The following is a 27,699-nucleotide window of genomic DNA, read 5'->3' as shown; positions in this document are numbered from 1 at the left end:
TGTGTGTGAACCTTCCTCTCTTTAAAATCGCCACTCCCCTGTCCTGGAGTTCAGTAACCCACGGCCTGAAAAGGTACTTTGCCTGGCAATGCTAAAGCTGATTATCGATCCTGGACTGCCACCTGCTGGCTAAAAGTCATCACAGCACAGCCTAACTGGATTGTCCACCTTTTACCCTATAAACACGGGATTTGCAGTTTCCTGTGAACTGCGGCGTATTTTCTTAGATCGTTTAAAACAAATTTTGGCCAGGTAGGCCACCATTCCTTACGTGCCTCTTTAAAAGCCCCTTTTGCTTTTAGGATAAACACCAAATTGCACCCAGTTTGTTTCTTACTATTCGAAGAGTAAAGCTAGACTATGGAGTAAATCCACCCCCTCCCCACCCCCTTTTTTGTTTTTTTTTTGGATTATTTAAACCACCAAAACAGGATCTGGGACATCAAGTGTTAATGTTAATTCAATAAATTAGTGAACAAATAAGTTAAACCTCTGGAAACTGTTTCTAGACTTTGCTTCTAATTCTTTGGAAAATCCTTCAAAAGCCGTTCGGTCGACCATCAGGGTTCGAATCCCAGGGCTGCCACTTGCCAGCTGTGTGTCCTTGATCAAATCCCTTAACCTCTCTGTGCCTCACGTTTCTCGGCCTTTAAAATGGGGCTCATAATGATAATACTTGTTTTACGGGACTAGTGTGAGGATTGAATGAGTTAACAAATTCAGAGGGCTTGGAAGAGTGCCTGAGACACAGTGACAGTCAGAGCTGGATACATCTCAGCTGTTGCTATTATTATTTGCTGACATCATCTATCTAATGTCATTAAAGTGCTTAGACAGAGGATCCACCCAGACAGTACTGGGGCTCTGCTCCCAGCTGCCTAACAGGAATGCGGACACCAGCATCGGGCTGAGAAGCAGCATCCACCAGCAGGGAAGTCCCTTAACGAGACCTTCGCCAACCCCAACTAGAGCTTTTGGTCAGACGGGTTGGGGTGACCGCTAGTGGGAAAGGAGACAGAAACGGGGAAACTTTTATTTTATTATCTAAGCTCCCGGTACAGAATAAGCCCCAGAATGGATGCCGAATAACCGGATAAGCCGTGAATGCTAGATTTAAATGATTCCCACTGTCAGAACTTTCTCGTACAGCATACTCCCTCCCCGGGCCCACCGCCCCTTTGGGCATCGAGACAGATGATGGGATTTGGCTCCTTGTCTTTCCTGATTTTAAAAAAATCGCATTCGCACCCTTTATAAGTAGCTTCCTCTCTGGGTGGGAGACTCCTGCCAGATGCTTTCTCCCAGTCCAGCTGCTCTGGGCCAACAAGCCGGAGACACTTCACTCCGCAAGCTGGACAGACTGTTCCTGCGCGTCACCTGTCAGAAGCTTCAGTGTCCCGCAGTCCCCCTAATGCCTGAGCCCAGGGGTGCAAGGAGGGCCAGCTTGGGAGAGGCCTGGAGAAGCGAGTGACAGTCAACACGGCCCAACAATTCTATCAGTTTGCTTTTTCAACACTATCCTCCACCTTCCTGGATGTGCCTAAAATGAACTCCAATGAGTTTCTCACTTGCAAGACGGTCACCTGACAACGGGAAACCCTCCCGGATATCAAAGTCCTAGGCCGATGGCCTCGCCTGGGAGACGAGAAAGCAGCAGTTCCCTGTGCTCCAGCTCTCCACGGCAGGCCCTCGTGGGGACAGCCAGGCCCCTCGTGGGGACAGCCAGGCCCTTGCGAGGACAGCCAGGCCCTCGTGGGGACAGCCAGGCCCTTGTGGGGACAGCCAGGCCCTTGTTGGGACAGCCAGGCCCTTGTGAGGACAGCCTTCGGTCCTGGGCATCTCTGGAAAGCTCTAACCCCCGGCTGTGTGTCATCCTCAGTCACCTGGGGTTCGCTCGAGCCTTTTCCTGCCCCTCACCCAAAAGCGCCTCCTTTTCTCTCTCTACACAGAGGAAATCCACAATTTCTTTCCCTTTCTCCAGAGGAATCCGTTCAGATTTTTGTCTTTTTCCCCTTCACTACTCCCCCCCGGGAGAGGCCGATCGGAATGAGGTTTACTCTCCTCAGCAGTCCGGTCCGAACTGACCGTTTCTGGTAAAAATGTCAGCCATTCGCTCTTTGCCCCTGGGCTCCTGAGATATCCCGATATGGAGCTGTCTCCTCGGCGGCATACAGGACAGTCCCAAAGCGAGCTGGCTCGGCGTGGGGGAGGGGGGCCCAGCCTGACCTTTGGCCTCCGCGCCTCAGTGAGGCCAGGTTTCCTGCTGACCACACAGCATTAATGTTTAACAGCCACTTCGCAGGCGCCAATATTCACCGTGAACCTCACAATAAAAATAGTAGCTAAATGCACGTATGGGCTGGAAGCGGCCAGGCTCGGACACCTGCAAGCATTTGGATGAGACTCTCTGCAGCCCCTCTGCGGGGCCCGAAGCCTTACCGGCCACTGGGAGAGCGTCCAGGAAGGCAGAAAAGTGCCTCTCTAAATCATCCGCGTCGGAGAATGGGCGCTGGGACCAGACGGCAGCCGCGACCACAGGACACCTCTCGATGACGTTCCCAAACACGTCCACGAACTCTCCGAAGTCCATGGAGTTGACCTTCTCGATGTCCATGGCCGGGAGGTGGTGGGGACGGGGGCGGGGGCTGTCCTCTCCATGAGTGGGTGACACGGCTCCGCACGCCGGGTTGTGTCAGCTGAAGGCACAGGCTGTTTTTGATGTGACAGCAGCCCGTCTGCGGGGCTTGTGTAATGAGCAAACACAGGCCACAGTCCTAACCCGGGCAGGGCCGACCTGTGCGTGCTAAACGCCTCCAATCGAACCGCTCCACGGTCCCAGCCACTGGGGCACCGTCGCTCTCAGCATTTAAGCCACATAGAGTTCTGGTGTCGCGAACGTTTTAAAGCCAACGTTATCCAGAGCTTCCCTGATAACTCGAGGACGGGTCACAAGGCGACACCCTCGGAATTCGGTTCCCCAGCTGCTGCTGCTGAGGACAAATGGTGCGTTTAACTCTTTTTCTGCATCTCTAACGCTTACTGCAGCAGACAGCCGGCGCCCGCCAAACGGGACGCGGTGTCCAAGAACCCATCCCGCACCGTCGTTAGCTGACTCGGAAACACCACCGTGCGTGGCTTCCTTCCTGGATATACCCATCCCTGCCTGAAACCGCATCGTCCGTTGCGTTTGATTTATTTGCGTGTCACCTCTCAGCCCTGACGGGGCTTCCATGAGCCTGGACGTGGTGCATCCTGGGTGCCTGGAACCACAGTGGGCGGACACTAAACCCCCGGGGGTGGATTCGTTGACCGAGAACGGCCACAGCGATTAAATTCTTCGCTCTGATGTTTTTCACGTATTCTCAAAACAAAAGCCCGGTGGGAGATACATTCGAGGCAACTGAGGGGTCGGGATTTTAAAACGAAGAAAGATGTCGCTGTCATTTCCCTTTAGATTAGAACGTGAAAACGCCAGCGTATTTCCAAAAATCGTGCCAGCCACACGTTTGTTTCCATCCGAATCAAAATCCAGGGAGACGGCAACCACGTCCACATGGCGGAATCGGTCACATTTGTCCCTGAGATCTGTGAGAGGCAGGTGACAGTAGTGCCTGCGATCATCTATCAGCGGTTACAGATTTTGTCGTAACTCTCTCCGGGGACATGTCCCACCTTGACGATCTGGGCCAAGGTCATGACTGACGGGCGGACGGGGACCTCGTCCTTTGCGAAGAAGCTGATGAAATTTGCTTTTCAGAGGGGGTGAATCTGGTGTCGGAGTTGCCACCCTCACCTGTCTTGTGTTCAGATGGGAAGGAGGCTATGTAGGATTGACACCTGTATATCACACACCCACGTGTGTGTGTGTGAGTGGAAACGTGTAGGATCCCATAGCGTGTGTGCAGCATCCGCCCTGCGGCCCAGGGCAGAGAGGATGGACCGGGAGACTTCCGATCCTGGCCCCGTCGCTTACTGTCTGACCTTAGGCAAGACGTTGAACTGTCCAGTTTCTTTGTCTGCACACTGGGGGTCATAACAGCATCCACTGCACAGGGCTGTGGCCACGGTTAAGTGAGTTGCTACACCAAAGTGGTTAAAACAGGCCCTTCCCCGAGACCACGCAGGAGCTGACCAGCGTTGCCTCTGCACAGACCTCTTCTTTTCCTTGGACCTGCAGGTTTTTCTGCAGACCCAGGGAGCGGCCTGAGAGCCACATGGTCACCTTCTCCCTCCGCCGCGGCCCTCGGCCTCTGTTCGGCGTCAGATACGCCTGCAGGGAGAGGGAGGCTGTGGTCTGCCTAGGCGCCCCGCACCCACCCCCGCCTGTCCAGGCTCCCCATCTTTATTCCCAGGCTCCCGGTGAGTGGGGAAAGAAGATGGAAGGGGAGGAAGAAGGGGACCCCCGCCCTTTTTGCATGCATGACCCCCCACTATCTCCTTCTCTTATCTCTGCACGCCGAGGGTCTCCTCGAGCCTGGGGCATGCAGCCCAGGGGCTCCCCATTCCTCTGAGAGAAGCAGGGCAGAGACATCTGAATTCGCAAGGGGAAAATCCTTGGTCTCAAGGGGATGCTGACACGTGTGACTCACTGAATTTCTGGCCCCCACAGGAGAGCTAGCCTCCTTGTATTCCCCCGTTACACGAGAACGGAATCTCAAATAACCTACGACGCGTGGAGTATTAAGGCACAGAGGGTTAAGGAATTAAATAGGCACGGATATAGAAACGACACTGACCAAAAAAAAAAACCAAAAAAAACCCACATAAATTAGCGATATGAAACTAACGTGGCAGCCTGTGCCGCAGAAAGCCTCTGGGGCTGAACCGTTTGACCCCGTTTGACCCTCGGCAGTCACATCAGTCGGCGTCACGTGAGGTGGTGAGAACGTCGGGTGATTTTCATCCAAGCAAAAAGCTAAGTTATTGAACTGTGCGCTAGAAATAGGTGAATCGTACAGTCTAGGAACTATGCATCCAAAAGCTGGGTGTTAAACTTCATTTATATATAGACGTAGCCTCGCAATTTGTGTCTAACCATATAAGACATGGTTCTTAGATTCCGGTTGCTGGATATATTACAGTTGACTTTGCTTTCATTTTTCTTTTATGATGAAAGACTTGTAGCCGCCGCTGGAGAAAATGCTTAAAAAGGCAGAGTCAAATTTTTATGTCACTTCTCCGTCGAAACGTTTCACTCACCTGCTTCCCGCAACCAGAGACAACTTTTCATGGACGGAGCGTACACAGGACTTTTCTCTATAAGATGCCAGAGAGACGACTCGCCTTCCTACACACGCATTTGCAGTTCGAGGCAGACTGGGGATCGAGACTCCCATAATCCTGCTGTTTCTAGATGGCTTTCCCTGGCTGAGGACTGAGCCGAAACAAGGTGAAGAGCCACAGGAAGGAGCCAAGACAGCCACGGGGCCGGGCGGCTATGAGGTGGGTACGGAGCGTTCCAGGCCAGGTCAGCACTTACCACCTCCCTGTATCCAAGTAAGTGACTTAACCTTCTGAACTTGGTTTCACGGTCTGTTAAATGGCCACACAACAAGCTCCCACCTCACACTTTTATTAAATGAAACGATACACGTGAAGCCTTTAGCATAGCTCTGGGACACCGCGTGTGATCGATAAATGTTAATATAAAGAATTCAGCAAAGTGACCCTTGAAGATATTATGCTGCGTGGAATAAGTCAGTTCCAAAAGGACAAACTCCATATGCTGAACCCCTGTGAGGTCCCCGGAGGCGTCCCATCCATAGGGACGGAAAGTAGAACGGTGGGTGCCAGGGGCTGGGCGAGGGGCGTAGGGGGTTGGTACTTGATGGGGACAGTGTTTCCGTTTGGGAGGGTGAAAAAGTTCCGGAGAGGATGGTGTTGACATCTGCACGACAATGCAAACGTACCTGATGCCACTGAGCTGTACGCTTAAAAACGGTCAAGACGGAACATTTTACCTGTTGTGTATTTTACCACAAAAGAGTTCGCCAAAGCCTTTTCTGCTTCATAAAGATAATTTCGATTTTAATACCTGTTGGGCCTCTAGGAGCTCAAAAGATGTGAATTTCTTAGGCGAAAATTCCCCCCACCGTTTTTTTTCCCCTATTGCTGATGGTGATTGTGGCATAGACAGAAAGGAATGTGAACACTGATGTCACTTATTTTTGACAGAGTGATATGGGGAGTGGCAAGGAATTCAGATAACCCTGTTACTGAGAAAGTCCTTCATGAAGGACTAAGGAGAGAGAAGGCAGGCCGGGGAGGGAGGGGTAGAAAGGAAGATGGATAATTGAAGGGCTGGAACTATGATAAGAGGTCATCCAGGACATTGTCCTGCTGCGGGCCAAACACCCTTGAGTGCTTTTCTTAGTCCGAAAAATCTCCAGGAAATAGACTATTTCACTGTAGGAAGCCAGTCCAGGCTCCTACAATACTGAGCATCAAAGACGCTCCAGGAAGAAGTTCAAAAGTCAATCGTGCGTGCAGGTGAATGGACAGCCCCCAACAGAGTGGCAAAAACCAGGTCCTATAAAAAAATCTGACATTAGGCTGCTCAGTTATCGTCCTGAACGTGATCGATCATGCACCTAAAATGCACGACGGCTATCATAGTTAAGAAACAACTGACTGCTGAATAAAAGGTTAGAAATTATATGTAGAGAGGGTTGTTTTCCTTCTGATCAAGTGACGGACCTTTTCTTAAAACGTGTCTTTCCAGGGTCCAAGTCAGGTCTGATGCGTGGGTTAAAAATGTGGTCCTAGGGCGCCACCTGCTGGCGAGAGAGCGGCAAAGGCCCGGCGGGCGGGGCTGTTCAAGCCGCCGCCGCAACACACCCCTAAAATCGGGCTTGTGAGTTGTTCTGACACGTGCTACCAGGTGTCCCTCTGACAGGGGCGCAGCTTGACCCGAACTGAAACCGAACCCACCGCGAGAGCTGAGCTTCGTGTGGCACCCACCGTGAGTGGGTCTCGGGAGCACGATGTTGACTTTTTTTTTTTTTTAAACAAAGCAGGATCTAGGAGTCTACACAGAGCACGATACCATCGTTATAAAGCTCACGAACAAGAGGATATTCCTTTTCAAGGAAACCGGATTCTTTGGTGCCTTTCCTACCGCCGCAGGGGGTATGCTGGGGGAGGTGACTTTACCCAAACACGTACTTGTTTGCCTCAGTCGGCCGTGCGGTCACGTTCGGCATGCATGTGAGTCCTGACCAAGATCACTCTGTCTGAAGGAAAAGTACAGTTCTAGAAATGTTAACTCACTCCTATTTCCCTCCCTGTGATCCTTGATGTGTTTTTTGACCAGCAGTTCAAGAGGGCTCCCCCAGCGCCTGTGACTCCACTCCCTCGAACCCTATCAAGATGACAGAAGAATATATACCAGTGAAGATGAATTGGTATGGCACTGGGCACTAGAAAGAAGGCCGCTAGCCGACCAAATCAGAAAGGGCTTTCTGGTGAGGGTCAAGCATCCGGATGAGACCCCCGGGCCAGCCACAGAGGCTGTGAGTCAGCACAGGCACACGCTCCGAGGTTCGCAGGCTGTGGAAACGGGGTGCACGGGTTCACTGCACCAGCAGAGGAATTGCTGGCCTAACTGGAAGGCTGGACTGAGGCGTGGGCTGCAAGAGAGACCGCAGCAGCTCCAAGGATCTAGGAGTGGGACGTGCTTGTCACGGTCGCCAGAGACTAGTACTGTGTGAAGAATAAGCTCCAGCTCCTGAATCCAGTCGAGGTACAAAGTTCCAGGACAAGAGAGGACGTTTATTCCAGCTCAGAAGTGATCGATGCAGCTCAGGACTTCAGGATGACGAAACTGTCAGTGACTCAGAAAAACAACGGATGAAGAGATTGGAAAGAGAGTTATGTGAAGAGGCATTGGTGTAATCTGAGTTTATGGTGGCCCCGGTCTACAGCAAAGGATTAAAACCGGAAAGGAACGTGCTAATGACAATATCGGATTATATTTATGGGCCAGACATTGATCTAAGTGATTTATATGTTGATATAATATATGCCTCTATTTATAACATACATACATGATCTATGTAATGCATCTAATTCTTACGGCAACCCTATAAGGTAAACGCCATTATAATCCCATTTTCCAGAAGAGGAAAATGGCCCAACGTCGCCTAGCTAAGAAGTGGCGGAAAGAGAATCTCAGCCTAAGCAGACTCTTGTTTGTAACCACCGCACTAGAAGGGAGGACAAGAAGAAAAAAGAAAGAAAAGAAATGGCAGAACGTCACCACGTCCTCCACCCGACATGTAAAGGCAAGTCCAAGTTTATAGCCTGCGGGATGGAGGGTGCTAAGCTTCAAGGGACAAAGGGACCGCATCGAGGAGCTGCAGCGGAGTCGGCAGGCGTCCAACATCGGCCGTTCTCCTCCTAGTCTGGGGGCAGGAGTCAAAGGCACTTTTAAAACTAATGAAAAAAATGGGCCTTCTCAATAGGGAACAAACACACGCACAAACGAAATATCACACACAATTTCAGTAGGTCCACGACCTCTAGTCAAGTCTCGACCTCACTACACCACGTAAACAGCTCAATAACGAATGTTTCTACAGTAGAAATTTTATTTCCATTCATAAAATATATCACTAAATAGCTGAAAAAGTTACATATTATTTTAAAACATAGATTTTTAAAAAATCATATCGGCTTCTCCTTAGCAAAATGCTTTTCTGTTTTTTATGTATTTACAAGAATATACTATACCTCGGGTACACAATTTTCACTCGAGCCAGCCTGAGAAGGCCTTCGGATGCGGAGTGAATCACCGACTCTTCCTGCCTTGTGCGAAGGCTGATTCGATGTCACAAAAGTCCCGTTGAAAACAAGAGTGAATACAGAGAGCTTCTAGAGACAAGCCCAGCAAAGCAGTGGTTCAGAGTATACTTTCTTTTGGTGACGAAGTTGACCTGTTTCGGTCATCGGTAACCTGCTGAAGGTAGGCGGACTGGGAGAGGTGAGTCCGTAAGACTAAACTGTTTCTCTGGAGTCTTCGACGTGAGCCTGCGGGGAAGACAGACCTGCATCCGCCTGTCTGCTGTAAGGTCGCCTGTTTTGGTAGACGGAAGGGCATTCTGAAACATGGCCATCCACGTTCTGATACATCTGAAGACGGGAAAGAGGCAGGACACTCGTTACCATCTGATTAAGATTCACGTGTCACGTGCCGACGTGTGGCATGTGATCACTTATCTTTACTGTGCGCAGGCCTGAGAGGCTATTTATTCTACGTATCAACTGACAGAGCAATTTGGGTCCTTTTATTAATGCTGAAATCAAGACATGGTCCAATATTTTATTTCGTTATTATTTCTATTCTAAGACAGAAAATCGCCAACTAGAAATCCGAAAGCCATAGCAGAGAAACCGCAAATGAGAAAGGCCATTTTTCTGGAGTCTTCGCTTGGGAGTTGAGTGACTTGTTAAACTTTTTCCCAAAACAAAAAAAACAACTCTACTTTTTTTTTTTTTTGGTCTGGGTATAAAATTAATACATACTCATCTAGATAATGAAAGCAATACGGAAAAACGCTCAAACCATCAGAGGTACCCACACGATTTAGATTCCGTTTTAGAATCTTGTTTTGAAGGACTAACACGGCGTTCGTATGTTATGTGTCAATTACATTGCGCGTACGTGGCGTGTGTTACACGTTTTCACGATTTACCAAACACGAGCACATATCATCTTTTTAACGGCAGCCTAGGGGGCCTACCAATGTGCCGTAATTAAATTTCGATGGATTACTTATACAGTATGGGGCGGAAAAGCGCACACGGGAACTTGTCTGTCTTTGGGAGATGTGAGGGGAGTGATTCAACGGAATGCACCTGGGAACTGTGACACACGTGGCTTGCGCGGCCCCGCAGAAGGCTTTCCTTATTCCTAGTCCCATCGGCTGGGTCTGGGAAGACTAGTTTCTGCAGAGCGTCACCCACAATGGCTCTTAACAGCTTTCACGTCTCTGGTTCTTCTCCAGGAACATTTTTCATCTTACCTGCTTATGTTTCACGATAAGCAAAGCCAAGCATCTTTGTCCTTACTCAATCGCCATTTGCATTTCATTGTGAGTAGCCTGCTTATGTCCTTTGCCCTTTTATATGGGGATGATATGTTTTTCTTATTATTTACAAGAACTCTTTGTGACGTAGGACTTGTGCATTCTTTACTTAAATTTAAGGCTCCTTCCCCACCCCCCACCCCTTGTTACTGTGTGTTTGTTTGTTTTTGACACTCAGTTATAGCCTTAACTGACTGGACTGTCTCCTACTCTGAATTTTTCTTTCTAGAAAACTATATATATATATATATATATATATATATCCTTTCGAACGCGGTCTACATGATGACAGTCTGCCTGTACCCTTTGAGGCGAACAGTCACTATACATCTTTTTTATGACGTGGACGTGGTAGTTAGCGGAATGAAATATATCTCTAGCACTAAATCTCTAACCATCTAATGGAGCCTGTGACAGAAATACCAATAACGCTTCGAATCCGACACATCTACACCTGACTTCATCGTCCGTGACTTGCAAACCCATTCTTTCTGATTTTCCGTTTCCCTTCACACTCTGCCGTTCATTCGGCCCCACAGTCTAGCTCTTTCTACATCCGTAGCCAATCAGTTACTGGGTCTAGCTCAGAAACGGTAACTCGTCTGTTTTAAATTGAGGTATAATTGACATATAACACTATATCAGGTGTACAACAAAAAAAAAAGCGATTTTTCTAAACGAATTTTTTAACTGCACAGTCATACATGATACGTTTTCCTTATAAAAGTTTGAAACTCTAGATTTTCCAGTATATCGCTATAAAGAGGTACATAAGATTTTCTTAGGCTTTTTAGAACGGGTCTTCTACCCATAGTTCTGTTCTTTTCATTCTGAATGTTATTTCTCGGTCCTTTCTCATTTTTCTTAACTGTTCTCATCACAGTTAGTATGCTTCAGTGGTATATTGTATACTTTGTTAATTTATGATATTGATACGTTTTGAATGTTACATTTAAATAATGTAATGTTCAGATCCTAAGTCTGACGCTTAGGATCTGAATATTACATTATTCGGGTAACTGCGTTATCTTGGGCAAATTACTTAACGTCTCTGTACCTCAATTTATTAATCTACAAAGGAAGTGATGATAGAATCTGCTTCATTAGATTGATGTGAGGATTAAATGAGTTATTACAGGTAATGTATCAGTAGAGTGTGTGATCGACACTCAAAAAACGTTAGCTATTACATTATGACTATTAATCGAAAAAACGACTTTTGGCTCTCCCGACCATTATCTATTATATTACTTTTGTTGTTCTCAGTTCATGTAATTCTGCCTTTATCTCTAGTAATTCCTTCCTTCTGCTTTGCCCATTTTCTTCCTCCTCTCTCTCCTCCTCCTTCTTCATATTTTTTATTAGCTTCTTGAGCTGACAGTTTAGTTATTTATTTTTATTCTTTTTTTGTTTTTATTTTCTAATAAATGAATCCAGAGCTATCCATCTGGCCAACTTCCACGGGTTTTAATCAGCAGCATTTATTTTTATTTCTTTTTTCTTTTCCTCTTCTTCTTCCTTTTTCTTAACCAAAGACTTGATTTTTAATTTCTGATAGGTGACTGTGGGGCTCTTTCGGTTGCTATTTGTGATTTCTCATTCCATGGCATTGAGGTTTATGACTATGGCCTGTCCGATAAGAATTTTATTTATTTCGAATTCTCTTTCTTAAGAGGGTTTACTAATTCTTGCCATTTTGCGTTATATATTTCCATAACTCTTCTGTTTCTCTCTCCCCTATTTTGTCGGATTGGTCATGTTTTCTAGGGTCTTTGCTCTCTTCTCTAATGAACCTGAGGTTATGCGTTATATTTCTCTTTGACCGGTGGCTATATTTACATTTTTCACACGCCTTTTATTCTTTATTTGGCAGTGCGGCTGCTCCTACTGCAGAACCTGTGCAGAAGCCCCCTGGACCACTTCCTACTGTTTCAGGAAAGTACTTTTCCTCGATCTTTCAAAGCATCCTCTGTGGGGGGGTTTCTCTCTTCTGTCCAGTCTTAACTGCTTATTTTGTCTCGGGCATTTCCCAGAGTTTCTGGTCCATAAAGATCTCCTTGCTTTTCAAAAGCGATTAATTATGGCATCACTAACTGATGTCCTTACTTTCATTCCTCTGCCTTTGTTTTCCCGAGCTTACTTTCATGCTTCCTTCCTTCCGGAAATATCCGCCTCCACCTTCCCTGCGCTAAGCGTTATGCTAGCAGCTGGTTATACAGCGGTGAACAGCACAGACATGGTCTCTAACCAACTCTCAAGCTGACATTTCCATTCACTTATTTATTATGAAACTCCATCAGGTGGCGTAAAGATGAGCAGCACACCATCCCTGCCCTCACGAATCAAGTCCAGTGATGAGGAAAACAGACCGATAAAGCAAAACCATCACACAACGTGATGCGTATCTCATAAAGTGTCTGAGGATTCAGAAAGAGAAGAGTGAAATCTGACTCGGGAAGTTAGGGAAGTCTTTGAAAAGAAGAGACTATCTGATCAGGTTTTTTTTTTTATTTTAAATTGAGGTATAATTGACATATAACACCATATCAGGTGTACAACGTAATGATTTGATATTTGTATATATTGCAAATGATCGCCACAACAAGCCTAGTCACCGCCCGTCACTGTACGTAGCGATCCGGGTCTTTAAGACACATATTGAAGCACGTCTGTCCGTCCTAAAATCGTCATTGGTTCACCATTGTCTAAATAATGCCTTGGCAAGTTATTCAGCGATCTCCCTGCTCTAACTCCATAGTGCCGGGGTTGGGTCATATCTACAAATAGTAACAGATGTTTTTTCTACGTGGTCCCCTCTCTTTCTCGCCTGTTCTCTGAGGACCATTTTATTTCCCTCGTCCCTGATGAAGCAGACGTAGAGAGTCTACAGGGACCATTCACATAAGTATCTGGAAAGATTACCCCGGGCACACAGGCGAGGCCTGTTTTCCCATCGGAGAGACTGGATGTGACTGTTCCTCGGGGACGTGGAGAGGTGGAGTGGCAGGAGAAGACGGGGTTTGCTCATAATGGGAGGGTTGCAGGTGTGGTTGTGTAGGTTACGCCTTGCTCAAAGGTGCTCTGCCAAGTGGCCAGGTGGGGACTGAAACCCATCGGTGTCTAGACTGGAGCCCACCCCCTCCCCCCAGCCAGGAGTAAGGGCTGCTCTGGGTGTATTCATCCCACCCAGAGGGGGTGCCACTTTCTAACCTAACGCTGGCTGCCAGGGGCTCTGATTCTGGAAGGGAGAAGCACCTTCTTTCCCAGAGGGCCGGGGAGAGATTGCACGGAAGAGATGGGGGTGGGGAGAGTTGGAGACCCATCCTTGTGTTGCCCTGAGCTGACTCATCATCCACAGAGATCCTGCCACTCAACGATTCCGGGTGCCCGAAGGCCCCCGGAGCAGCAGAAAGGGGATTTGGACATCCCATGGGGGTGGGGACGAAGGAGAGAGCCGCACGCAAGCCCGAGGTGGCCCCGAACACAGCCAAGGGCGTCCTCAGCAGCCGTGGACCCTCCTGGTCACACCCCCTCACAGTCTTGTCTCTTCCACACCCTCGCCCACACCATAGTCACAACCATTCATTTCTCCTTCTACTTCCTCGACTTTGGCCCTTTACCTACACCACGCATCCAGCCCCCAAACACCCTAGAACCCGACAGCCAAAACGCTCGTCAGCCAAAGCGCTCGTTCTTCCCAGTGGAGCTCACAGACCGGTGCTGCGACTCTGCACCCAACTCCCCGACCGTAAAAGCCGCTCGACCCACCTGCTCCTTCCAGCATCTCATTTGTTTGTCCCTATAACTCATCTTTCATTCCATCTCCTCGTGTCATTAACTGTTTACAGGTCACCTGCTCAATAGACTGTACGTTGCTGGGGGGCTTTCCATCCCCCCCAATCTCTTCGATCTAAATCCCCGGCAATAACTAACTTAGTTTCCGTACGTGATTTCTTAAAAATCGTAACAGGAGGACAGCACACTCACCACCTGCACGAGTCCCGAGGGAGACCCCAGAATTAAAAATGGACTCATTTTTTTTTGTTTTTTAGGATAATTTTGTTTATAAATCGTACGCTTTAGACTGTCTGGTTTTTAGCACAAATTAAGGATGAGATTCAGCTTCAATTGTCTTTCCTTTGAATTCGACTCTTCTAAGAGGGTTATGTTTCCCTTGTAGCGTTTAGTATTTGCAGCCCGAACATTCTCTGTTCACTACTGTATACAGGTTTGCCTTTTGGATATAAATATCCCTCACAGATCATAGTTTGGGGCTTCAAATGTTTATGGTTTGTTTTTTATTTTCTATTAGTTTCAGATATACTATACAGTGGCTAGAGATTTATATAATTTACAAGGTGATAACACCCATCTGGCACTACACATGGCCATTCTCATAACATGCACTATATTCCCTAATCCATACTCCACATCCCCGTGACTGTTCTGTACCTACCAATTTATACTTCTTCATCCCTTCGCCTTTTTCGATTCTTAAGAATTTCGAAAAAAGAGGACAGACGATCCATTTAAAGAATCGGATTCATAGTTAACGTTTATCGAGTACTAAGTGCCGGTTATGTGCTCAACCTTTTCCCATATGTCATCTTCATTCTTCCTTACAACTCCACGAAGGAATATCTGTTAATCCCATATTTCAGGTCAGGACCCCAGAAGAGGTTGAGACTTAATCAAGTCATTGAGGAAGCAAACAACGGAGCCGAGATTCGAACCTAGGTACTGGGAGTTCAAGGTCTCGCCCTTTGTTTGCTTCCTCTAGGGCGTGGCTCCTTTCACTATGGCAGGTGGTACCCATGAGAGAAAGAACCAGGACAGTAATTCCACGTTCCCAAAGCGCCAGGATCCTCTAGCTTGGCGACCCATTCTGCGGGCGAGAAAACTAAGGCCCAGAGAAGCAGAGTGACTTGCCGTGACTCACACGGCCACTGAGGCAGAGGACACATCTGGGATTCCTCTCGTGGTTCCAGATGGATGCTCTTTCCACTCCCCTGTGCCACGTGACTGACTATGCAAAGCGTTCCGTCCCAAAACTTCATGCCGACTGGGAAAGCCCCGTGGCATCTGAAGGCTGGGGATCAAGCTTTATTTAGTCACCTAGCCCTCTGCACTGCACACTTAAAAGCATTTAAATTCTTCATCAATTGGCTGAAATCTTCAGAAAAACTCCCCCAAAATCACCTATCGGTAATTATACCTCACCCTATACATATATATTTTTTTAATTTTAATTAAACAATGTTTTTCAATTACAGTTGACATACAATGTTATATTCATTTTAGGTGACCTCGAAAGAGTGACCATGAGGAATACCCTTGGTATTGGGTTCTTAGGGACTCAGCAAAGAACAGTCTTACTGATGTCCTTTGTCATGCTCAGCATGGTTGTGCGACGCTACCTACCGCTTCTTCTGCGTCCGCCAGCTGACACCCCAAAAACAAAGTCAGGTTAGGGAAGGACGGCCGCTTCCTTGAGTCAAAAGCCCAGCAGGATTGCATGATAAAGTATCTGTAAGAGCAACAGGAAAAGCAGCAAGATGGGGGGATCTGAATGGAAATAAAGGGGGCCGTTTTCTACTTAATGGAGCACCGCTTAGTGCCAGGGAGCCATTCATGGCACGTTCGTTCTGTGGCAGTTACTAGACTAGACTGTGAGCTCCTAGCAGAAAGGACCGATTCGATGACAGACAGAAACCGCCCTTGAAAACATGTGACATGAACCAGAAGTCAGGAGGTCTTAGCATTCTCGCAGATCCCTCGGGCAAAGGAGCCCAACCCAGAGGCGACAGTACCTCAGGCGGGGAAAAGCGGTTTTGTTCAGAAATCGTCCTAAACACAAAAGAGGCGTTTTCTTTTCTTTTTTTTTAAAAAGAGGAATCACGTGAACTTCGCATTACGGAGTTGTACTTTTTTGGGTCACGCGTTCGGAACGAGACAGGCTGCGTTTTTTTTCTGATTTCAGCCACTTTCCAGTCTAATTCGAACTTACATTTCTTCCGTAGCATAAAACGGCTGATCCATCTGAAATCCACTCTGAATGAGTTTGTAGAAGTTAGCGTCCACCGGAATGCCTGGGTAAGGATTGACACCTGAAAAACATAACGAGGGCGTGTAAGCATCCATTCATTCTTCATTAGTTTATTCATTCGTTCAATTAATAGACGGGTCGATAGAGCTCCCCAGGAGTCAGAGGCTGCATCGTGCAAGCGGGCAAAGGCCGGTCCTGCCTTCGAGAGGGTTACAGGCTGGTGAGGAAGACAGAACTATAGACGCCAGCAAAAAAAACAAAAAACAAAAAAACACAAACAAACGAACAAAAGAAAAACCATAAAGTGACACCTGTTGTAACAGAAGTAAGGCTCAGGAGCTCTGGGCCCATGTGAGGTGGCATTTCATCCACTCTTTGACTCGGGAGCCGGGGGGAGGAGGCCGAGGGGCAGAACGTCCAGAAGCCCCGCGCCCGGGGAAAGCGGCAAACTGCAAAACGTACCGAGTGAGAATATCTCCCAGAGTAAGATTCCGTATGACCAGACATCACTCTTAATTGTGTAGATCCCTTCAAATAAGCTTTCGGGAGCCATCCACTTCACAGGCAGGCGGGCCTGTGAAAATCCAAGAGAGCAATAGTGACTCTTCCACAGACAGACATCACTTCTTGTCCCTCGTGAGCTAGAAGAGAAATTTTTTCTCCCTCAGGCCTCTTCACTGAGAAAAATCCTATCCCTCAAGCTGAAGGGTTTCACTTGCAAATTACCATTCGAACACGGTAGCCTTAAAAAAAGAGCAACCTGTTGTCTGTCTTTCAAACTCATCCTGAACGAAGACTTGTACTTGGCAATCGGTAAGCTTAACGGTAGACAGTTTCCGTAAGGAGCAGCCAGTCGGTTGCCCAGAGGTGAGTAGACACTACCGAATTCGTGGATTATTTTGCGAGAGCGTTCTTTGGAGGAGCTTTCGTGAAAATGTTGTCAGCGAGAAGGTTGTCACCTCCAGAAACGACACCAGCCTGTCTTGTGTGGCTTTAATAATTTCCAGTTGCATGAAAGTGGGGTTTGAAATGAGTGCAGCCTCAGGTTAGAATCAGGACACAAAGACAGAGGCATTTTGCACCGGTGTCTTTTACATGGGTTGCGGGGGTGGCGGGGGGCCCCTTCACGGCACACATTTATGCCGCCGAGTAAAATCAAAGCTCGAGAGAAAAGCCATACTTAAATCCTTCACAAACTGACCAGCTGATAGAAATCAAGCAGGCCAGCCTGGCTGATCTGATTAATTAAAGGGATTAACCGCGGCTCAAAATGGGATTCGCCTTCCCACGTAAGAGGCCGTCGGCTGGTAGGGTGGGCACCAAACAGCCATCGATGACCATGCGTTATATTTATGAACTCAGCTACAGTGAGCAAGACCCAGACCTAAAATCAGCTCAGACGATTATTCGAGTCCAGCATGGATACAGTTGAGTTTGGTTTTTAACGTTTACTGGACGTTTGCCCTGAAGGGAGTGTCCACGTTGGATTCATTGGTTCATTCCCACAAGGACGCTATGAAGTAAGTGTATAATCCTCAGATCATCTGTGTCCTAATCCACGGGCTGTGTAATCATGAGAAAGTTACATTTCTGTGCCTCAGCTTCCCCACCCACAAACGGGTACTCGAAGACTGATTTAATCTATGGAAAGCGCTTACTTAGAACAGAGTTTAGCACAGTGAGGGCACTATATCAGCATCTGTTGTTACTATTCCTTCACAAAAAGGGACAATAAAGCAGAGTGAAAGCCCCAAAATGAGTATCCGAAAAGGAGAAGAATAGGGGTTTGGAAGCCAGGTGTTGCAATTCTTAAAAACCATAATCTTTCAACGACACAATGTTATCATCTAGTCTAATAGTTCTTTTGTAAACAACACACCTGTCCTTAGTTTTTTATTAACGAGAAGCTTCGGTCATGTCATAGGTTTCCCTGTGTAACAGTGCCAGGAAGATGAAAATTTGTTGACTAATATTTAATTTAAATATCGAGCCTGTTAGAAATTTGTATTTCGTACTTAATTTATATGTTGCATTTTTCAAATGCTTATTTGTAACTATTACCAGATCCCATCATCGGAAACATAACTCAATAGTAACTTTATAGTTAAGGGAACTGAAATAAATACAGATAACGGGATTCGTTTTTAACTGTGGATGACACTCGAAGGACCCTAAGTGACCTATTCTGACTGGTCCAGGGATCGATGCGATGCTGCTGATTTGCTCAGTTTTCATTACAGATGGAAGCTGCAGAAAAAACTATTAAGCCTAAGAAAGCAAACTGAGGAAGTTTGTGGATGTTCATCAATGCACCATGACGCTGAAACACACATGGAAAACAGCATAATTATGTGTAAGAAACAGCATCTCACGTTGCCCCGGATAACGTAGTTGGAGTCACTCATGATATCCCGAGCCAACCCGAAGTCACAGATCTTCACCACTTTCCCACGGGTCACGAGCACATTCCTGGCTGCCAGGTCTCTGTGGACGCACTGCAAGGGACGAAATCGGAGTGTTATTTACTACGTAAGGTGTAGGGGATCGCGGCGTGCAAAGTTTCCTCCAGCTTCAAGTTCAGCAGGAGTCACAGATGACGGACTTGGGTACTTCGTCAAGGTGTCTTATCTTTCCTGGGCCGTGAGCAGTCATCATGAAGTGTGACCCACTCTGTGAATAACTGAGGGGCCCAGTTCTTCAGTTGCTGTGACTGCAGTCGCTGTGCTGCTTCTGGAACATTCCCTGATGCCTGCCGTCCACCTCCCAGTCCTCTGCCCTGGCTCAGCCCTGTGGGGACCTGCACAGCCTGTCCGGGAGAGATCTGATTGGACCCCTCGGTGGCCTCCGGTCCTGTCTGGCCAGCCCCTCCCGCTTCAGGCACTTCCTCTGTGGGCTCTGCAGGTCACTTGCCCCTGTTCCCTTCCTGCCACGGTTCTGGTTCCTCCTGCAGCTCTGGGCTCTGTGCCTGAGCCCACTGTCATTCCCCAAGGCCGCACCCTCGCATGCCACATCCTCCCCTGAGCCACTTCATCTGAGCTGACGGATACAACTGCCGTCACCCAGATCTCCAGTTTCGACCCCAACAGTTGTCTGAGCATCGTTAGGCACGGCCAAGCACTTCCCGGCTGAGCCCTGCTTCGCTGCCCGAGGAACCTCGCATTCGACCTGTTTAACTCACGACCTCTCTCAACAAACTTCCCCCTGGTTCTGCGTTCCGACCCTTAGCCCACATTCCCTGCCCGTTTTCCTTCCAAAAGGCCTGTCCGCCCCTCCCCCCGGGTGCCTGTCCCTCCCCTGGGCTCCCAGAACTTACTGGAATACAATATTTATCGCGCTACAGTCTCATCTTTGGTGTGCATGTCTGCTTGTCCCTCGCCCCTAACGATGAGGTCTGACTCTGTCCCGGCCCCTAGCATGGTGGTGCTCATCAGTGCTCACATAATGCTTTGAGGGAGTCACTGAACCTACAGGGGAAACCGAGGGCCAGCTGGAGAAGAAGGGGCAAAAACACACAAGTAACAGTGGTATGATGACTCAGAGGGGAAACGAGGAAAGAGAGTCTAAGAAACTGGGTATTCTTCAAAATTTTTCTATTATTACAAGCCCAGAGGTGGAAGAAAGCATTGTGCCTTAGCCTCCGGGTGTGAGCGGTTTGGGTATTTACTTAACTACAGGCGGCAAACCAGGGCAGACGATCCAGGTGGGTACCGCCCCTCGGCCCCTGCCAAGTCTACAAAGACACCTGCGAAAGCATCATCGTAGGCGGGCAGGTGAAGTACAGATGAAGAAACTCGAGACAAGGGGTCTCTGACAGCCGGTAGGAACATGAGAAGAATGTGCCACAGAGATGAGGGATGGGGAAACATTGAGACTAATTTTTTTTTTACCTATTGAGCGAGGATGCAAAAGAGGAGCAAAGAAGGTAACGGGCACTTTTAATATCCATGAGGGAAAAAAAAAAACCCTCGAGCTTCTAACTGGAGTCGTGTTCAATATGCGGATTACTTCGGAGAAAACTGACTTTTAAACATCGATTTTCTCCTATGAACACAGGAGAACTCATTTGTCGTGGTCCTCTTTTTTGCCCGTTAATCGAGTATTACAGGTTTCTTCACGTGGACTTGAGATGTTTCTTATTATGTTTCTCTCAAGATGATTTCATAGGTTTGGTTGCTATTGTGAGTAGAATTGTTCCCTGTTCTTCGAAGCTCTTGATTTATTTCGCGTTAATCTGTTTTCGATTGAGATAGAATTGATGTATAACATTATACCGCAGGCCGTAATTTTTTAAAGGAAAAAATACGGTTGAAAAGATTCCCTCCCAATTCAGGGAGAAAGAGAGAGGAGGCAAAGGCAGGAGGAGTGGAAGAGACGGGGAGGAAGGCAATGAAATAATCGAAGAAAAAGGAAGAGGAAAAAGTTGGAGGAATAAAGAGGTGACGTGTGGTAAGCGGACGAGGACAGAAAGTAGCCAGAACGGCTGGGATCTGCTCGTGGGCAGGAGGCCCGTGAAACGTCAGATGACAGCCTGGCTGAAAGGCAAGTATAGAAGGAATGCGAAATGGAGGTAGAGACCAGGTTTGAGGCCGGAGCCAGGCCTTCTCGTCACAGCCCTAAAAGATCCGGGATTATCAGCAGAGGAGGTGATAGGCACCCAGGGCCGCCACCCATCACAGGACAGACGCTGAGGAGAAACGGACTAAGGTGCCTGGTGTGGCTGGCTTGGCAAGCTGAGGACAGGATATCTGAGCCTCCAGTCACCCCCCGCCCCGGGCCAAATGCCCGTGGGGGAGGGAGTCACCTGACAACCTGAACCCTTTGAGGAAGGGCTGACACACCACCTCTGTGTGAGGAGGGATCCCTGGGACTTTCTACCTGGACCTGGCAATTTGAGAGGACCGTGGGCAGCCTGGGAGGGCAGTGACAAGCATTACCTCATCAGGGCGCCCGAGCCTTAATACTGTAATTAACCCTAGGTGACTTCAACAGTGGATAAGGCCGAGAGAGACATGTTAAGGGATAGGAGTTGAAATAAACGAGGAAAAAAAAAAAAAAAACCTCTCATTTTCAAAATTAGCTTCCGTCCTCATTGTTAGTGTCTTCTTTAAAAGGAGCTTACCGACTTAAATTCCAGAAATTCCATTCCTTTGGCAACTTGATAAGCGAAGCAGAGAAGATCTTCAAACGTAAGCACATTCAAGTCCTCTTCGTCTTCCAGCCTTTTCTGGTTTTCGTATTGCGTTTCATCTAGAAGACAGAACGGGTCCTCATTTTTTTGCCAAAACGCTAAGAAGCTGCCTTATTAAATCTCTACGAGGAGATTATTAAAGCCCCAGGTTATTAAAGTCTGTGCCAAGACACACCAACGAAGCTCTCAGATCATCATCCTGCTGGCACAAGGGCCATGTGAGCTGAAGAGTCACCTAAAGATTCTTTTCTGCTAGAGAGATCAAGTAATCTTCCAGCGGCTTTGGTGAGAGATGGCTTCCTGATCTGCCAGGAACTCCAAACGCTCTTCTTTGGCGCTGGGTAGTTTAGTCACATTGAAAAAAGAATTAACATCAATCAACCTATCACGTTTTGTGAACCATATGATACACTCAACGTTCTTCCACTTAATCCACCTAATAGTCCTTTGAGGAAGGTATGAATTAGGCCCATTTTACAAATGAAAACATTGTGAGTCAGGGGGTGAACTAATGTATTCAAAGTCATGAGCCAGAAAGTGAAGAAGCCAGAAGTGGACTCAATCGCTGACTCAGAACTCACCATCTGTAATAGGGGCTCTGATTAATTTATGACCAAATAAAATAACTCTCAGTGGTGAAACATTGGCATAAGATTCACAATATACAAACCGTTGGGTTTTAACGACTTTTAAAGCAAATCTGCATTAGCGAGGCCTGTAGCTGACAGTAGCAGAGAAAAGCACGTTTTTGCACTTACACGCTTTTTTAAAAAAATAGCAAACGCAGAACTCTTGTATTCCTTTCTATTTTAAAGTGCTGCTAATTAGAATAAAATATTACCTTCCGATTGAAATGAATTCCCATTGAACCCTGAGATGTGATCCGCGTCCTGATGTATTTGAATGTCTCTCGAATCGGGCATACTATTAAAAAAAAAAATCATTATTTCATTATTTATGTTTTTCTTCTGAGTAGACATTTTGTAAAAAATACAGTCCATCAAAGAAATGAATTCCAATTATAAACGGGCTTTTTAAATTAAAAGCGCATCATCAACTTGTCCTTTTTTTTCTTGGTGTGGAATTAAAAACATCTGTGTAACTGAGCCGGTCTAACTGGGGAAGATGTGGGCCCGTTATCTGATGAAATCTGACGGCCTCCGTCCTCACCACGACTCTGCGAGCTGTGGTGTCCAAGCCACGTGTCACAGAAGAGAACTTAGGCTTCATGAGATGGACACGATTTGCAGAGACCACGGGGTCCGTAAAGACTGCCTTTAGGCCTCACACCTCGGCCTCTGTCTCTGAGCTCAGCCCACTTTCCCCATCTCGGCTCCTGTCAAACGGGTCTAGAGACCTCCAAGTGTCCTACCATCCTCCTTTTTTTCAAGGTGGCCTTTGGAAAGCTTGCTCCCTTTTCCTGTGAAATTAATAAGTAGTAATAATGACAATCTCTTCGATGGAGCTCTTCACTGAGAGCTTTAGATACGACGATTCAATTTACTCCAACCTAAAAGTTTACTCCAACTTACAACTTCCGAATCTTTGGAAAACGGCTAATGCTTTCCAGCCACAAATATTCCAAAAGGAATATTTAATACCCCAGCGGCTGACTGAACCACAGGTGCAAAGCTCGCCAGCTGCGGTCACTGCTGGTCACCCACGTCTGACTCATTAGGACAAGCTCTCTGTTCTAGTACACAGGTGACGTTACGTAACTTTCTCAGTTTCAGAATATGAACCGAGAAAGGAGTGTGGAAGGGAGGACCGGTGTGACGAGTGTGACTCGGTAAAGGGCAACCACACAGAGACCTGTGTGGGGATCCCCATGGACTTTCCAGCTTTCAGAGGCTGGGTCTCCGGCCTGAAACTTATACGCTCAGAAAACAAGGCTGGAATGGCCAGTGCGCCCTCCAAAAGTCCCCCAGTGAAGACATGAGCCTCTGACCAACGTGCCTTTAGGCTAAGGGAGAGTTTTCACGTGTGCAGGAAAACTGGGGACCACTGCGGAGTGAGGGGTCACTCAGGACGCCCGCGAATTCATTCAGAAGGGTGTTCCACAGCTACGACATTCAAGTCGTTAGCAAGGAATTTCCAGACTTCTCCGGCCTGCATCTCCGCCTGCCTGGGACGAGAATCACGGAGGATTGGCACGGACGGGGGAGGGTACGAGGCGGAGCACGGAGGCAAATGCCACCACTCCTTGATTCTGTCCCCATCACGTTACGCCAACGGATCCGTCTTAATTTCTTAAAATCCAATTCGTGAGTTTAAAGCTCTTCTGGGCAATACTCCTGGGACCTCTACGAAGATGTTCCAGGGCTTTGGGAAAAGAGAAAGTTCTCATCGTTTTAAATCGACGGGGAAATTAGCAAAGACGAGCGACTTTTCTAGGTCTTAGGACTCACGCAGATGACACAACGCTGGACTTGGCCTTTAGAAATTGGCCAGTGGGCGGGGGAAGGGAAAGAACGTTGTTGAACCATCATGCTTTGTGTTCTAGGGTGTATGATTAGGACACTGTGACCTAGTCTCTTACCTGGAATTTGGATGCGACTGGAAAGTAGGATAAAAACTGAAATTGTGCTCCTTGAAAATCTCTGTCCACGTCCTGTGAAATTTTTCTCTTTTACTTCTTAGATAGTTGAGAAGATCACCATAGCAACAATATTCAAAAATCAAGTAAATGGGTCCTGAAATAGTGACAGTTTTCACGATGGGTACACAAATACCAAATGATTTTTTTGAGATGTCTGGGTAGCAGAGAACACGCCCTCTGAGAGTTCGCTTCTCCTCTGACTCAGGGAGAACGCAACTTTTTCTGAGCCTAACCCTTCTTACACTTGAAACTCAACTTCAGCTTTTTGCTCAAACCCCGTTGGAAAGCAGTGTCTTCTTGCCTTGTTGGCCTTTGGCGTACGTGTGGCCTCACCAATAACCCCTGCCCGCCTAGATGCTCCAGTTTGCAATCGGCCCAGCCCGGGCAGTGGCCCAGCTCGGTGGCCGTTCTCAGCACTGCATTCACGCCAGCTTCCCAACTGGGGAGAGGCAGAGAGAGAAACGACGAAATGGACTTTTGGTGCAGTGTCAGCCTCTAAGGAGCTTAGAATCACGTGCCACAGCCCAGAAGGGAGAGGCCTCCTCTACGCGGCCCATCTGATGGCAGTACACGCGTGTCTAATCCCACTGTGACTGAGAAAAAAGGAACCGTGTGACAATAGGTGTCCTCTTTGCCTTCAGGCTGAAATATTTTTGACTGGGAGTTTTCAGGGGGAATAGATTACCTGTCTGTGTGCACGCCCCCAGCAAATTCACAATATTCTCGTGGTTTCCCAGATGAGTCATCATTTTGAGTTCAGACATGAGAGCTTCTCTTTCGGAATTGTCTGCTTTCTCTATCGAAGGAAGGGCATTAAAAAAATAAATAAATAAAATGCAAAATTAAAAAATAGAAATTTTAGGTCACTTAATACATCAAAACGTTCCTCAGTTTTCGGAGCAGGTCCGCATAAAAATTTCAAAAGTACATAAACTAATACGTGCATTTGGAATAATAATATGCTGTGTTTTCAGAAAGAATTCCAAAGGTTGTAGCATAAAAGTTGAATCTAATAATGTGCCTTTCTACTAGATGCTTCTCTGTCTATCAAAATGAAAGTCCTTGATATTGACCCTCAAAAAACAAAACAAAATAATAACGATAATAATACATGCTTACTGATGAGCTCGAACGTCTTGTGTCATTGAGGCTGATGTGCCGGTGGTCAGGGCACCCTTGCCCAGGTGGGTGCCAGACCCTAGAGGCCAGGGGAAGGTCTTTGGACTCCCCTCCCCAGGCTCCGGGCACCAGGCACCCAGCGCCCGCCCCTCTGCTGACTTATTTTTTCTTACAAACATAGTGACTTTTCTTTACATTCCATGAAGATTCGTTTTTTATTTTTGTTTTTGTTTTAACGCCTACAGCACCTGGTCTTCCTAGGTGGTCTCCCATCCGAGTACTAACCAGGCCTGACCCTGCTTAGCTTCCGAGATCAGACGGGATCGGGTATGTTCCGGGTGGCATGGCCATAGACATTCCTTGAAGATTTGATAAGCAATTTCCAGGTCTCACGATTTTGTCCTGGGAGGGATCCTAACCATCAGGGGCACCCTTATTTCCAGCATCTTGGCTTGGGGCGTGCGACCCTTCACTCGTGCACTGTGACCAGCTAGCATTTCATGTCTTCCACTGGCTCGTGTTTGATAGAAATGTGTGGCTTTCACTTGACCCCGTCTTATTCTCCATGGCCAAAATAGTATATTTTATGCTTAACTTTTTAAAAGTGTTTTTATATGCCATTACCTGACATTCATTCATTCATTCATTCATGAGTATTTATTGTCTCAATGCCTCATACTATGTATGAGGCAATGTGCCAGGCATGGGGGTGGGGGTTTAAGAAATGACAGACAAGACACAGCTCCTGTCTTCCTGGAGCTCAGAGTCTCCTGGGAGAGGGAGACACGTGAATAAACAATTACGATCTAATGCGATCAATACAATGTGGCAAATGAACGTAACGGTGCTGTGGGGTCCCACCCGGGGGACATCTACCCTAGCCTTAGGAGGGATGGGTGGGGAAGGGGACACCAAATGTCTATGCTGAGACCTGAGGACCACAGGAGTTAGCCAGGTGAAGAACGCACAGCGAGGGGCCAGAGAGAAGAACTTTTTATAGTGAAGCAAGAGAATGAGCAAAGACCAAGAGCAAAAGAGAGCGGAGCATCACAGATACAGACCCCACCTCGTGAGGCTTACAGACTAACGGGCAGATTAAGACAGTAACTGAATACTTAAACAAAGGTCTTAATTACATATCGGTGATGACCCCTGGCGGGGGAGGTAAAAAGTCTACAGAGCGCCAAGACAGGCATACAGCCTGGACCTTGATCTCGTCCCCGGTGTGAGAGGGTCCCCTGAGGAAGTGATATTTAAGCTGAGACCTGGAGGAGGAGCTGGGCAGAGCTCGGGGGCGCTTGGAGGAACCGAAAGAAGGCTGCGAGCTTGGGGCGGGGCGGGGAGCCGCCACCAAGCCCCGCGGGCCCCTGCGGGGTATTTCGGGAGTAGCTGAATGAGACTGGAAATGTTACGTAGGTAAAATGACAGGATCCGCTTTGCACTTCGTAATCGTCACTTGGGCTTCTTTCGGGGTAGAGACTTTGAAAAGAGGTTAGCGTGCATAGCAGGAAAGGTGACAGGAAGTGCTTCTGGGGTGTTAGGATGGGGACCCTGTCCAGGATGAGCCCTGGGTTTCCCGTTCGCCCGACTGTGGAATGCGGCTGATCGTGGGTGCTTGTGCCCGTCACTGAGGACGGCACGTCAAGGGAGGAACAGGGTTGGAAGAATTTGCTGGACGAGCTGAGTTACAGGGACTTTTGAGACAGCTGAGCTTTTGAGACATTTGCATACAGGACCTGACACTCAGACGAAAGACACAGTCATGAACCACTGGTGTCCGGGAGAAGGTCCCGGGTGTGGCCGAGATGGCCCAGCAGGGCGAGCGTGGGCAGTGACAACGGAAGGAGACCCAGGAGCGAGCCTTCGAGAACTCCACTAAAGAGCGGGGTCGGAGACGAAGAGCCGGCGAAGGGCTGCGAAGCCGTCGGCAAGATGTGAGCCAAACCAGAAGAGAGGACGACGTGGAAATCGGAAGGAGAAAGGCGCTTAAAGATGGAGAAGAGTCGATCGTGTCAATTCGGGCTAAAAATTTCAAGTCCCGTGAGGACTGAAAAACGCCCATCGGACTTGGTTCATTGGAGGCCATCCATCACTTACGCCCAAGCCAGAGAGGCGCTGTCGCCAAGTGAGCGAGGCTAAGGGGACAGAGGGCGGTGGGCCCCAGACGGGAGTGGAGGGAGCAAGAGTTCCAGCTCGCTCTTCTACCCAGTGTCTATGCCGAAATGGCTGAAACAGCATCCGCCTGTAGCAACAGTATCCCCAAAGACCAACAACATATCGAGCAGTACTCGATGGGGATTCCTGTCTGACAAGCCAACAACAAAAACAAAAACCTGAACGAGAAAGAAGAAGTAGAGTTTGGGGTTCGCGACCTGCATCTTACAGTCACGACTTGGCTGACACTAAGCCCAACTCCCTCCCTTTGCAGCCTTGAAGCACAGGCAAGCGGTGGCCACAGAAATGACGGGAAAGAGAGGTGAGAGGTGAGAGGTGAGAGCCTGCATGTCATTGTACTCGACTGTACCTTTCAGCATTTTGACCGCAACTTGAATGGAGACTCCTGTTTTGCTAATTCCGTAAGCTGTCGCGTTCATCACTTTCCCAAAAGCTCCTGATCCTAGCACTTTGCCTGCAAGATAAATGGCGAGTGAGTGCATGTTCT

General features: G+C 47.8%; 2 protein-coding genes, 1 long non-coding RNA gene and 1 other non-coding gene across 6 annotated transcripts in view; 1 reads left to right on the top strand and 3 right to left on the bottom strand.

Moving 5' to 3' along the window:
• The window catches only part of URAD (ureidoimidazoline (2-oxo-4-hydroxy-4-carboxy-5-) decarboxylase), an 8,297-nt gene extending 5,606 nt beyond the window's left edge, over positions 1-2,691 (bottom strand). The window contains exon 1 of one of the 2 annotated variants that reach the window (XM_039862806.1): positions 2,440-2,691. In XM_039862806.1, the coding sequence (XP_039718740.1) occupies positions 2,440-2,614 (175 nt within the window). In that variant the 5' untranslated portion in view covers positions 2,615-2,691. Of the gene's footprint in view, positions 1-2,085; positions 2,410-2,439 lie in introns of those variants that run through there. The other variant, XM_039862815.1, reaches the window with a different exon arrangement.
• Positions 2,692-4,187: 1,496 nt separating this feature from the next.
• Positions 4,188-19,979, top strand: LOC120602470 (uncharacterized). Of its 2 annotated transcripts, none has more exons than XR_005652777.1 (6): positions 4,188-4,359; positions 5,117-5,496; positions 16,106-16,178; positions 16,265-16,998; positions 17,494-17,651; positions 18,372-19,979. It is a non-coding gene; the product is annotated as an uncharacterized LOC120602470 (long non-coding RNA). The 2 variants fall into 2 exon arrangements; XR_005652776.1 differs by having other exon boundaries at positions 18,196-19,979.
• FLT3 (fms related receptor tyrosine kinase 3) overlaps positions 8,606-27,699 on the bottom strand; it is a 56,007-nt gene continuing 36,913 nt past the window's right edge. The window contains exons 15-24 of the mRNA XM_039862788.1: positions 27,562-27,666; positions 24,604-24,714; positions 23,859-24,012; positions 22,161-22,243; positions 21,251-21,378; positions 18,504-18,626; positions 16,594-16,705; positions 16,093-16,192; positions 15,507-15,612; positions 8,606-9,129 (exon numbers count right to left, since the gene is read on the bottom strand). Of these exons, the coding sequence (XP_039718722.1) occupies positions 8,995-9,129; positions 15,507-15,612; positions 16,093-16,192; positions 16,594-16,705; positions 18,504-18,626; positions 21,251-21,378; positions 22,161-22,243; positions 23,859-24,012; positions 24,604-24,714; positions 27,562-27,666 (1,157 nt within the window). The 3' untranslated portion in view covers positions 8,606-8,994. The remainder of the gene's footprint in view (positions 9,130-15,506; positions 15,613-16,092; positions 16,193-16,593; positions 16,706-18,503; positions 18,627-21,250; positions 21,379-22,160; positions 22,244-23,858; positions 24,013-24,603; positions 24,715-27,561; positions 27,667-27,699) is intronic.
• LOC120603226 (5S ribosomal RNA) lies at positions 25,274-25,392 on the bottom strand. The gene has a single exon (XR_005652985.1). It is a non-coding gene; the product is annotated as a 5S ribosomal RNA (ribosomal RNA).

This window comes from Pteropus medius, unplaced genomic scaffold, assembly GCF_902729225.1.
Source record: "Pteropus medius unplaced genomic scaffold, Ma_sr-lr_union100, whole genome shotgun sequence".
In the NCBI taxonomy this organism is placed as follows: Eukaryota; Metazoa; Chordata; class Mammalia; order Chiroptera; family Pteropodidae; genus Pteropus; species Pteropus medius.
This window is presented reverse-complemented; position numbering and strand designations above follow the sequence as displayed.